Source organism: Oncorhynchus mykiss, chromosome 8, assembly GCF_057628025.1.
Source record: "Oncorhynchus mykiss isolate SJ-2025 chromosome 8, ASM5762802v1, whole genome shotgun sequence".
NCBI classification, from domain to species: Eukaryota; Metazoa; Chordata; class Actinopteri; order Salmoniformes; family Salmonidae; genus Oncorhynchus; species Oncorhynchus mykiss.
Genome location: NC_143029.1, coordinates 65,483,406 through 65,496,576, shown reverse-complemented (window position 1 = coordinate 65,496,576; position 13,171 = coordinate 65,483,406). Strand labels below are relative to the sequence as shown.

General features: G+C 46.1%; 1 protein-coding gene across 2 annotated transcripts in view; it reads right to left on the bottom strand.

Moving 5' to 3' along the window:
• LOC110530319 (beta-1,4-galactosyltransferase 2) overlaps positions 1-13,171 on the bottom strand; it is a 147,225-nt gene that overhangs the window by 53,643 nt on the left and 80,411 nt on the right. The window contains exons 3-4 of one of the 2 annotated variants that reach the window (XM_090182287.1): positions 5,603-5,838; positions 4,185-5,447 (exon numbers count right to left, since the gene is read on the bottom strand). In XM_090182287.1, coding sequence (XP_090038413.1) covers positions 5,391-5,447; positions 5,603-5,838 — 293 coding nt within the window. In that variant the 3' untranslated portion in view covers positions 4,185-5,390. Of the gene's footprint in view, positions 1-4,184; positions 5,448-5,602; positions 5,839-13,171 lie in introns of those variants that run through there. The other variant, XM_021613255.3, reaches the window with a different exon arrangement.

Here is a 13,171-nt window from a genome sequence, read left to right as displayed (position 1 = left end):
GATCAGCGGGGTGAAGAAGTTGCCTCACCACCTGGGGGTGGCCCGTCAGAAAGTCCAGGACCCAGTTGCACATGGCGGGGTCGAGACCCAGGGTCTCAAGATTAATGACGAGTTTGGAGGGTAATATGGTGTTAAATGCTGAGCTGTAGTCGATGAACATCATTCTTACATAGGTATTCCTGTTGTCCAGATGGGTTAGGGCTGTGTGCAGTGTGATTGCGTCTGTGGACCTATTGGGGCGGTAAGCAAATTGAAGTGGGTCTAGGGTGTCAGGTAGGGTGGAGGTGATATGATCCTTGACTAGTCTCCCAAAGCACTTCATGATGATGGAAGTGAGTGCTACAGGGTGATAGTCGTTTAGCTCAGTTACCTTAGCTTTCTTGGGAACAGGAACAATAGATAGAGACTAGAGACAAAATAACTGACACTTTTTGTAATACTGTAGATGAGTTAGCTGACAATGCCACCAAAATGATGTGCACGCTTCAATGGGTCAGCAGTCTGTGTGTTGTGGTGATTCTGTGTGGCCAGATAGCTAGTGAAAATGACAAGAAGCTTCCGTGTGAGGAATCGTAGTTGGCTTGTTTCAGTTATTTTCATATTGTTCTTGATACCATGACTTGTTTAGAGATGTTTTGACTGATGCCAGGTCTTTGCTAATATGGCAAAAAAATTCACTAGCTATCTAACCAACAACTGTAATGATGTATTTGCTCATTGTGCAAATCTATTTATGTTTTCAATAAACATTGGAGACCAAATATAATTGACATGTTGTCAACACTAAGCCAAACATGTCTGTTTTGCCACATAGTTGCGTGAACATGGGTTTTGATGCTAAACAACCTACCCGTCTATAAGGTTCCATTCTTTTGAAATGCTAAAAGTGTCAAGGTCCATTCCATTAGGATACTGATATGAAGTAATCTGCCTCACCATCTCAGGGGGGAGAGATAACCATGTCATGTGTTGATAATCACGAGGAGATCAGCCTATAGCCTCAGCTTATAACATAGAGGGCAGCAAACATAAAGCCCTCAGCAAATTGCAGTACTTGTAAATTGTAATTACTATGAATAATTTCCAAATCATGCAGGTAGTTAAAGCATACTTTGATTGTTCTAGCATGGGCACCATACTGTGTTTGTGGAAACGGGGATTTAAATGATATCATTCAAGTGACTATGCATGTCTTCTGATACAAGTATTGAAATGAATCCAAGGCTCCAAGCAATCTCCATGTCACCACTAGGACAATCAGCACCCTCTGTGACTGCAGGCTTTAGTCTGTGTGACCAACACCCCCTCTCTAACACACATGTCCCAGCCAGCCAGCTAGTGCTGAACACGGAGGCATCAGATGAGACAGCACAGAATCAATCACTCAATCCACCGCTGCTTTGTAGATCAGCTTTCACACTCTGTTCTGTCACGCATGTCGGTGATACTTAAAGACTATGATTAAACACTAATTATGATGTCATTATGTTACATCATATGGTATTGTTTCTAATCATCTAGTTGAAAATGGAATCTAACCTAACATATATTCTCCAGTGACTGTAGATAGCATCTTCCTTTCCTCTTGTCATCAGCATGTTAACAGCACCGCCAGCAATATTAAGTGTTCCTTTTTTAGTCCCTCAATCTGGGCCTCCTTCCAGTGAACATGATGAGCATCATGGGGGCGACAGGCAAACGTTGGCGTTGGTTCCTGGCAGGTGTTACAGCTCTGCAGTAGCTAGACTCAGACCCCACCAGAATCACGGACACCCCGTTCAGCCGCCCACGCAGAACATACTGTTATAACAGTAGCTATGACTGTCCAATGGCTGGCTGTGCTTAGTGTCCTTGGTAAGTATGAATACACTGCTGAGTCTCTATCTGAGATCAGGTAGGAGTCCACTGGGTGAATAGGGAGGGTTATGTATCTGTCTGCCCGGCTTTCCCCCATTTGTTTTCCCACTGGTCATGTGACGTGTGATGCCATGTCATGTGATGTGTGATGCCATGATGTGATGCCTAAGCTCACTGCACAGTAACGGGGTTGAAGCTCTTCGCTGCACCACCTGTGTCTGTGCATCTCCTGGAAGAGTTCACATGTTCAGAATCAGATTAGGAGCAGAGCAGAGTAGACCCTCTCTTCTGCTGAGTGACAGAGCTGGTACTGAATCAGCACTAAGGCTGCTGGCCCGGGGTGTGGCAGCTGGAGAAGATATCTCTCTGTCTCTGGTGAATTTCCCTCAAACAACTGTTTTGACTCATAGGACATGGCAGAAATGATCTGCAAGCATGATAAACTGGGAAATGATCCCATTTTCCTCCCTACTGCTCTGCTTCCTCCCCACAGCTCTGAGTAAAAGGCTCCGACTTACAATCATTTAACACTCTGGTGCGTGTGATGGATAAAGTGTCCTCCTACGAAAGAGGAGGATAAGAAATGGCAGCAGCAGAACGGTGTGGATGCGATTAGTGAGTCAAAATCCCTTGTATCCTTGGTCTCTGGTTGCCTTGTGATTGTCAAGGCTTCTCTCCCTCCTCCTCTGGTTGCGTTGTTGTGGGAGGGAGTAGATCCCAGTGCAGCCATGGTGTGAAGCCCCTATTATAGTAACAATTCTAGAGCAGCACTCACTATCTGACTGAGCCATATGTTGGGAGTTAACCTAGGAAATAAAACTGCCATGATGTGTATATTGGTTCCTCGTTTAAAAGTTGCGTCATACTACATATAGTGTGCGGTGTGCTGTTTGACGCATCAGCGAGTCGCGGTGCTTGACGTTAATTCTCATTTGAAGCACTAGAGGCATTTTGAGCATATCTACTTCACCTAGTCTTTTTATCATTATTTTATAAACAAAAACACAAAGATGTTGCTGAAAAAATAGTGTATATATGCTTCTTTCTACTGGCTATACTACTGGCTATACAGTATATAAATCATGACTTATTATAAGGTTGTTTTGATTATTATGCAGATTATAATAACTTGACATATTTGTAGGGGGTTGATGCATTTTCTTTAGGGCAAATCAGGTCTGTGATATTCAGTTAGATATTTCAAATTGTAGTATTGTGTCAGGTGAACGTACCATAGTGTACCATTTTCTTTTTTTTAAACAACACGCTTTTACCATCAGTTGTCGTCAGTATTTACAGCATTCCCACACCTTGTTAGTGGAATGTGAACTGCTATTAGACTATCCTTTTGTAAATGAATGGAGGCGTGAATGTTTCTGTCTGAATCTCTCTCCTCTTGCGCTATAGAGTCCAGCATCGGGCAAGAAAATCAGCTGGCGGGTGGTCCCAGAGTTGAGAGAGAACATGGGTAAATAGAATGGCTCAATAAAACTTGATTTTTGAAAAACAAGATACTTCTGCCTTTACAGCCCTACGTTGTTTTAGCTTTATTGGTTGGCTAATTGAGGCTTTCGTTCAAGTGATGAACGGAACATTTTTGCAAATTAAATCAAATGTATGATTTTTGCAGCCTATATATGATTCTGGGAACTGTTTATTTGAGTTTCACTTAAACAATTTTATTATCAAAACCATATTGATTGTAAACATCTTGTTTGTTATGTCGGCTATAGGCTTTCATTGGGTTATTAGAAGACTCTTTTAAAGGGATTTGAGTTGCAACCAACATAATAACCAATCACGACGAGGCGTTGCCAGCTGTGAACTCTACAGCATGTTTCAGACGACCAAGGTGAATGTGACTGTACATCAAATGTTACAATGGTAAAACATTTGAGAACTATTCTTTCGCCTGAGACCATAACTTTGCCTACTCTTAATTCTAGCCTTATATGTTGACATGCATAACGTTATTTAATCAATTCTGATATTTTGAATGTTGTGATAGGTATTGCACTGAATCATACAGTACTATGTCGATTGAAAGCAGAATTCTGATAATATTACCATTATATCAACACACTCGTTACTCCCATTCAAAATCTCTTCTGCATGCGCTACAAAGGAATAACTTGAAATAACATGAAATAGGTTAATGAAATAATCGAAAGGAAAATGTGATTACTTCTTAGCCTAGTGGTTCTAAGTATTTTAGTACATGGTACACAGACACCATTTCCTAGCTCTCTCAGGCTCAATACTGAGCTCAGTCACATTGGTAATTGTGTTGCACAAAAACAAAAGTCAGATATGTCACAAAACACTCATTTGGAGGGACAGGTCATTTTAGGCTTTATTTCAAAAACACATAAAGTCACAAACCAGAGATGCAACTACACTCTTAGAAAAAAAGTGTTCCAAAAGGGTTCTTCGGCTGTCCCCATAGTAGAACCCTTTTTGGTTCCAGACCGAACCCTTTTGGGTTCCATGTAGAAACCTCTGTAGAAAGGAACCCAAAAGTGTTTTACCTGCAACCAAAAATGGTTCTTCAAATGGTTCTCCTATGGGGACAGCCGAAGAACCTTCTAGATAGCATGTTTTATTTAAGAGTGTACCAATAAATGAGTCTACAAAAATGTAATCAACAGAAAATGTAAAAAATAATCAAAGCTTTTTCCTGCAGCTGCTGGTTGGTGTCTTGGTGAGTCAATCCTCTGGGAGTCAGGGACTTTACTTTGTCACTGTTGCCAATGGAAATGAACTCTATATGAAACTGATTACATTATATTTAATATACATATGCTGCTTGGATAATGTTATGTGCTTCCAGCATCTGACAGCTCAAATGGTGATCTGCACTTGATCTGCCACTTATTAGGCTAGATAAGAATTCCCACAATGCCTAAAACTAGTCCAAAACCAAACAGGCAGGTTACCCTTAATTATAGGTCAACAAACACAAGACTGTGAAAAGAACTCTGTTCTGCTCATCATCCAAACATTTGCATAGCCTAAATAATAGCCTTGCTTTTGAACAGTACAATAGCTACAGCTACAGTAGATGTTCAGGGAGAATAGACCGGATGGAAATGAAAGGGGAAACAAATGCATTGCATGCACGCACATACTCCTCGTTTCTGCTTCTCTGTTCCCAGTGCAGAAGAAGAACCAGCGCAGCATTAATGATAGAGAAGATGAGGCCTCTGACATGGATAATAACGGAGATATGAGAGCCTGGGACATAAATCAAGAGACACGCTGGGCTGAGCTGAGCATGCGGAACCAAACCGCCTGTTCCACAGAGGGAGTAACTAGGGTGCTGCACCCACTGGAAGGACTGACGGAGGACATCAGAGCACATTACCCAACATCCTCCCCTGAATGGTGGAATTGTACGACACTTCTATTGTCTCATGGTGAACAGGGGTGGACATGGAGGGGCTGGGGCACTTGAAGTTGAACGATCCTGCCCCTACATGAATAAGAAGCTCCTTTGACCTCTCTTGAAGTGTTTTGGGAATGAAATGTGTCACTCAGTGGACAGACAAGGATGAAACAGCAGCGTATATTGGATTATCATTCATCTCGTACTGGAAAAGGTAGTGAGGCACAGCATTATAATTCCATAATATCTACGGTTCAATGGCCCACTTTGTTGTGTGGCTAATATCTATTGATAGTTAAAGTTACAGTAGGTCCAGGGTAGAAGAAATGGATCCTAAATCAGTTGATCCTAAACACTAACCTGGGTTATGATATAGATGCCGTAGTCGATCTTCTGCCGTCGTAGGATGGGGTGCAGATAGTGCAGCCAGTACTTGAGGTGGTTGTCTCTGTGTCTGAACGGGATAATGATAGCCACCTTCTGTTTGGCGCGGCAGTCCGGTGGGGTGTACTTGCCCCCCTCTGTCACGTTGGGGTTCTCCTTCTGCACTCGTTCCATCGTCATCTGGGAGGCAAACTCGATGAGGAGGCGGCCCACTGGAGAAAGAAAGAGGGGATGCATTGTCGACATCAAAGCCAACTGGAATGTGCAAATACGGGTAAATGCCTGTGGGAACGCAATGTTTACAGAATTCATGAGAAGGTTGCGTCTGAAAAGCAGTAGTACCAATAGCTTGAAATAAAAACACCTAAGACTTAACCTTCAAGTATTCTCTCCCTGGAGATGAAAATACATGGAAAGCAATTACGGAGCTGCAATGCCCATCTAGAGCCTCAACAACAAACACTAAACTCTTAGCATTCTAATGATCAGTCTACTCCACAACAAACCATTCCTTTGTCTCTGGCCACCAAAGGGAGTGCTGCCTACCACAACTCCACCATATCATGAGGTAATCCACTTATAATTGATGTACAGGTAACTGCCCAAATAATGGAAACACTTGAGTAAATGAGGGATACTGAAAGCAGGTGCTTCAACACAGGTGTGGTTCCTGAGTTAAGGAAGATACATCCCATCATGCTTAGGGTCATGTATCAAAATGCTTGGCAGGCCATCATTTTGGTTACCATGGCTATGCCCCTATAGGATGACAATGCCCTCATCCACAGCACACGAGTGGTCACTGAATGGTTTGATGAGCATGACAATTATGTATTGGAGATTCTGGAGGGCTGCTTGAGACAGAGTTTTCCACCACCATCAACAAACACCAAATTATGGAATTTCTTGTGGAGGAACGGTGTCGCATCCCTCCAATAGAGTTCCAGACACTTGTAGAATCTATGCCAAGGTGCATTGAAGCTGTTCTGGGTTGTGGTGGCCAAACGCCCAATTAAGACACTTTATGTTGGTGTTTCCTTTATTTTGGCAGTTACCTGTATGTACTACGCGCTGAAAAGCATGATGCATTTGTTGAGAGCGTGAACAAAACTAACGGAATGTGGCTCATATAGACAGACACTCCATATTATCTGAGTCATCGACAACGCAGGGTGAGTCAGATACCAAACTGTATCATTCTAGAGTGTAGCCTGTTATGCCTGAATCCACTGACAAACATACAACTTGTATCTCAAATGGCACCCTGTCCCCTATATAGTGCACTACTCCATAGGCCTCTGGCCAAAAGTACTGCACTACATAGGGAATAGGATGCAATTTAAGACACATGCCACAACAAGCCCTCATACCAGGTATGCTCCCTCTCCCTCCTCATATTTCCCACTGGGTGCCCTCCCTTCATCTACTCGTTAGTGTTAGAGAACGATTCATTAATGTGTATAGTGGACATCGCAGGAGAGGACCTGAACCTCACTAATGGGATGATAATTGGAACACACACGGTGCGCACACACACATGGCACACTCTCTCCCTCGCTGCTAGCTAGGAGACTATTAAAAACAGGCATAAACAAAAACTAAGCGGAAACACAGAGAGCAACACATCATCATCCTGCAACACTGAGCAACGGGTCTGTTTTTATTGGCCATGTTAGTTGTTGAATTATTGATGATGGTAATATCCCCACTGTTATCATCAACAGAATCAGTATTAGTGTAACATCACCGGTATCGTCTATGTAAATGCTTGGTTAGATACTATTGTAACCATACATAACCAGCATACAGCATAAACCACAACAATACTGTAACTGACAAAAAGATTAGTTATTGTTGCATCCCACCCCGCTACCATGCATTACATAGAGCACAAGGGACAGGTCAAATCAGTAATACAGTACAAGCTTAACCTTTGCAACAGTACTTGCTAATTATGTGATTTAAAAAAGTTGTAAATTATAATCACAGTACATGATTCTGCTATCTGGGACATGGTCCAATAGTTGGAAGATCACTTGGTCTCAGAACAATATGGAAGTAGTAAGGGCACAAACTAGCATCAACACTGACCCAAAGCTGGTAGCATGCAGGCTATAGTTAGCCACAAACCACTATATAGTAGCCAATATAGCCACATTTGATGAGGATGCATGCTGTGCACAAATTGGACTTTGTAATTGGAAAGAAACGAGGTCAAGATTGTTTACAGGAGTTGAATGTGTGGCATCTATTTGCGGCAGTAGTCCTTTGCTGTTTCCTCCTCTCTAGCCTGTATTATTGAAATAACAAAATCTGCAGCCCCTGGGTCAGTTTGTGGGAAGCATATTTGGCTGTAATTGATTTTTCTGCCTGGCCTTAGGATAATACCCATTTAATGAAGAAAGGTCTCATGTTCTCTGGCCATGCTCATTTCTCTGTCTTTCTCCATCTCCATTTACACCCATAGTACTATAGTCTCCATGACAATATACACATTTAGATGTTTGAATGTCATTACTCCTCCTTGACGATCCCACTAACAGTGCCCCCTCAGATCAGTTCCGTACACCCCATCCTGTAATGGCCTATTCTTCAGACAGAGAGCAGAGCAGCGGCAGAGAGAGAAAAGGGTGCTTGTGTCCACTTTTTAGAAGATGCAGAGGCCAGCCACCTAATTACAAACCCTCTCGGCCTTCACCACACCACCGCTGTTCTCTGCTGTTCTCCCCACTGTGTCCCGATTCATTCTCTATCTCTCCAACTGTCGGCCCCTTTTGAAGAGATCCCACTACAAAGGCAGATTGGGATCCAGCAACTTTTAATTAGCTGCTTAATGTGGGAAAAAAGGCATGCTGTCAAAGAGGCCGCTGGCTGCTGCTGGAAAGGAATCAGTGCTCTCCCGCCTCCTGCTCCTCAGCTTGTGTGTGTGTGTGTGTGTTGTATTAGGAGCTGCCAGGGCAGTGTTAGTAAGCATTTTATTTTCCTCTGTGTGCTGCTGGGGGTAAATCTAATGCAGTGAAGTGAAGACTCTATAGCTACAGTAGATAAGGGTTTGGAGTGACTGTAACCTTCAGGCTGGTAAATCCCTATTCCAGACTACAGTTACAGTAAATTGATGTGACTGAAACCTGCATGCTGGTAAATCTCTGTACAGGCTTGATACAGTTACATTACAGTAGATTGATAGGGTTTGAAGTGACTGTAACCTGCAGCCTGGTACACCTTTATACAGGCTCTGTAAGTCTCTGTCTATACAGTTACTGTAGATATGGGTTCAGAGTGAGTACAGTCTGGTATAACTCTATACAGTTACTGTAGATATGGGTTCAGAGTGAGTACAGTCTGGTATAACTCTATACAGTTACTGTAGATATGGGTTCAGAGTGAGTACAGTCTGGTATAACTCTATACAGTTACTGTAGATATGGGTTCAGAGTGAGTACAGTCTGGTATAACTCTATACAGTTACTGTATATATGGGTTCAGAGTGAGTACAGTCTGGTATAACTCTATACAGGCTCTATAAGTCTCTGTCTATACAGTTACTGTAGATATGGGTTCAGAGTGAGTACAGTCTGGTATAACTCTATACAGGCTCTGTACAGGGTCTATCTATACAGTTACTGTAGATATGGGTTCAGAGTGAGTACAGTCTGGTATAACTCTATACAGGGTCTATCTATACAGTTACTGTAGATATGGGTTCAGAGTGAGTACAGTCTGGTATAACTCTATACAGGCTCTATACAGGGTATATCTATACAGTTACTGTAGATATGGGTTGAGAGTGAGTACAGTCTGGTATAACTCTATACAGGCTCTATACAGGGTCTATCTATACAGTTACTGTAGATATGGGTTGAGAGTGAGTACAGTCTGGTATAACTCTATACAGTAACTGTAGATATGGGTTCAGAGTGAGTACAGTCTGGTATAACTCTATACAGTTACTGTAGATATGGGTTCAGAGTGAGTACAGTCTGGTATAACTCTATACAGAAACTGTAAATATGGGTTCAGAGTGAGTACAGTCTGGTATAGCTCTATACAGATACTGTAGATATGGGTTCAGAGTGAGTACAGTCTGGTATAACTCTATACAAATACTGTAGATATGGGTTCAGAGTGAGTACAGTCTGGTATAACTCTAAACAGATACTGTAGATATGGGTTCAGAGTGAGTACAGTCTGGTATAACTCTATACAGATACTGTAGATATGGGTTGAGAGTGAGTACAGTCTGGTATAACTCTATACAGATACTGTAGATATGGGTTGAGAGTGAGTACAGTCTGGTATAACTCTATACAGATACTGTAGATATGGGTTGAGAGTGAGTACAGCGTGGTGGCAGTGTGCTGCTCCTCCTGTGGTGCAGAGTACAGACCCCATCTCCTGAAAGCCAGCCAGGCAATAAGCACCAGCACCACCATGACTGTTCTGTTGTTAAGGCTCTAAGAGTGGGCTGATAGATTCCCAGCAGATCTGGATGGAGGGAGCAGCAGATAATAGTATCCTCTCCGGCCACCTGGGGAAAAGCCTCGACCCCAGTTAATAGATATCATGACATCAACTCAGGACTTAGTATCAGCAGAATTTAGGCTAGCGTGAAAGTGTTCAGTATTGTATTGTACTGTGATGTTTTGTACAGTATTGTTTTGCACTATATTGCACTATACAGTAAAGTAGTGTACTTAACTGCACTGTAAGGTCATGTATTGTACTGTACCTGCCCTCTCCCTGTGCCCACAGCTCTTTCCCCCTCCCTGTGCCGTGCCGTGCTGGGGGTTGTGTTGGTCTGTTAGCCAGGAGCCATGCTGTTATATAACACCCACACAAATAATGCAGTGTGAGAGACAACACGCTGCGTGAGCAGAGGGAGACAAATCCTGCCTGAACACTACTGTGCTGCTGCTGAGAGCATGGCTCCTACCACTACTACTGTATCAGGGAAAGGTGCCGTGGCTGGGGCTGGGGAGAGGGACAAGGACAGGGACAGAGAAGGGTACTGTGGTTGGGGCTGGGGAGAGGGACAAGGACAAGGACAAGGACAAGGACAGAGAAAGGTGTTGTGGTTGGGGCTGGGGAGAGGGACAAGGACAAGGACAGAGAAGGTACTGTGGTTGGGGCTGGGGAGAGGGACAAGGACAAGGACAGAGAAAGGTACTGTGGTTGGGGCTGGGGAGAGGGACAAGGACAAGGACAGAGAAGGTACTGTGGTTGGGGCTGGGGAGAGGGACAAGGACAAGGACAGAGAAGGTACTGTGGTTGGGGCTGGGGAGAGGGACAAGGACAAGGACAAGGACAGAGAAAGGTGTTGTGGTTGGGGCTGGGGAGAGGGACAAGGACAAGGACAGAGAAGGTACTGTGGTTGGGGCTGGGGAGAGGGACAAGGACAAGGACAGAGAAAGGTACTGTGGTTGGGGCTGGGGAGAGGGACAAGGACAAGGACAGAGAAAGGTACTGTGGTTGGGGCTGGGGAGAGGGACAAGGACAAGGACAGAGAAGGTACTGTGGTTGGGGCTGGAGAGAAGGACAAGGACAAGGACAGAGAAGGTACTGTGGTTGGGGCTGGAGAGAAGGACAAGGACAAGGACAGAGAAAGGTACTGTGGCTGGGGCTGGGGAGAGGGACTAGGACAAGGACAGAGAAAGGTACTGTGGCTGGGGAGAGGGACAAGGACAAGGACAAGGACAGAGAAAGGTGCCGTGGCTGGGGCTGGGACGAGGGACAAGGACAAGGACAGAGAAAGGTACTGTGGCTGGGGCTGGGGAGAGGGACAAGGACAGAGAAAGGTACTGTGGATGGGGCTGGGGAGAGGGACAAGGACAGAGAAAGGTGCTGAGGCTGGGGCTGGGGAGAGGGACAAGGACAAGGACAGAGAAAGGTGCTGTGGCTGGGGCTGGGGAGAGGGACAAGGACAGGGACAGAGAAAGTTGCTGTGGCTGGGGCTGGGGAGACGGACAAGGACAAGGACAGATAAAGGTGCTGTTGCTGGGGCTGCGGAGAGGGACAAGGACAGAGAAAGGTGCCGTGGCTGGGGCTGGGGAGAGGGACAAGGACAAGGACAAGGACAGAGAAAGGTGCTGTGGCTGTGGCTGGGGAGAGGGACAAGGACAAGGACAGAGAAAGGTGCTGTGGCTGGGGAGAGGGACAAGGACAAGGACAGAGAAAGGTGCTGTGGCTGGGGCTGGGGAGAGGGACAAGGACAAGGACAGAGAAGGGTGCTGTGGCTGGGGAGAGGGACAATGACAAGGACAGAGAAAGGTGTTGTGGCTGGGGCTGGGAGAGGGACAAGGACAAGTACAGGGAAAGGTGCAGGGCCTGGGGAGAGGGACACGGACAGGGAAAGGTGCTGTGGCTGGGGCAAGGGACAAGGACATGGAAAGGTGCTGGGGCCGGGGAGCGAGACAAGGACGGGGACAGAGAAAGGTGCTGTGACTGGGGCTGGGGAGAGGGACAAGGACAAGGACAGAGAAAGGTGCTGTGCCTGGGGCTGGGGAGAGGGACAAGGACAGGGAAAGGTGCTGGGGATGGGAAAAGGGACAAGGACAGGGAATGGTGCTGGGGCTGGGAAAAGGGACAAGGACATGGAAAGGTGCTGGGACTGGGGAGAGAGGCAAGGATGGGGAAAGGTACTGGGGAGAGGGACAAGGACATGGAAAGGTGCTGGAGCTGGGGAGAGAGACAAGGATGGGGAAAGGTGCTGGGGCTGGGGAGAGGGACAAGGACAGAGAAAGGTGCTGGGACTGGGGAGAGGGACAAGGACAGAGAAAGGTGCTGGGATTGGGGAGAGGGACAAGGACAGGGAAAGGTGCTGGGCCTGGGGAGAGGGACACGGACAGGGAAAGGTGCTGGGGCTGGGGAGAGGGACAAGGACAGGGAAAGGTGCTGTGGCTGGGGCAAGGGACAAGGACATGGAAAGGTGCTGGGGAAGGGGAGAGAGACAAGGACGGGGAAAGGTGCTGGGGTTGGGGAGAGGGCCAAGGACAGGGAAAGGTGCTGGGCTGGGGAGAGGGACACGGACAGGGAAAGGTACTGGGGAGAGAGACAAGGACGGGGAAAGGTGCTGGGGCTGGGGAGAGGGACAAGGACAGTGAAAGGTGCTGGGACTGGGGAGAGGGACAAGGACAGGGAAAGGTGCTGGGGTGGGGGAGAGGGACATGGACAGGGGAAGCTACTGGGGCTGGGGAGAGAGGCAAGGATGGGGAAAGGTACTGGGGAGAGAGACAAGGACGGGGAAAGGTGCTGGGGCTGGGGAGAGGGACAAGGACAGTGAAAGGTGCTGGATTTGGGAAAAGGGACAAGGACAGGGAAAGGTACTGGGGCTGGGGAGAGATACAAGAACAGGGAAAGATGCTGGGGAAGGGGACAAGGATGGGGAAAGGTACTGGGGAGAGAGACAAGGACGGGGAAAGGTGCTGGGGTGGGGAGAGGGACAAGGACAAGGACAGAGAAAGGTGCTGTGGCTGGGGAGAGGGACAAGGACAGGGAAAGGTGCTGTGGCTGGGGCAAGGGACAAGGACATGGAAATGTGCTGGGGAA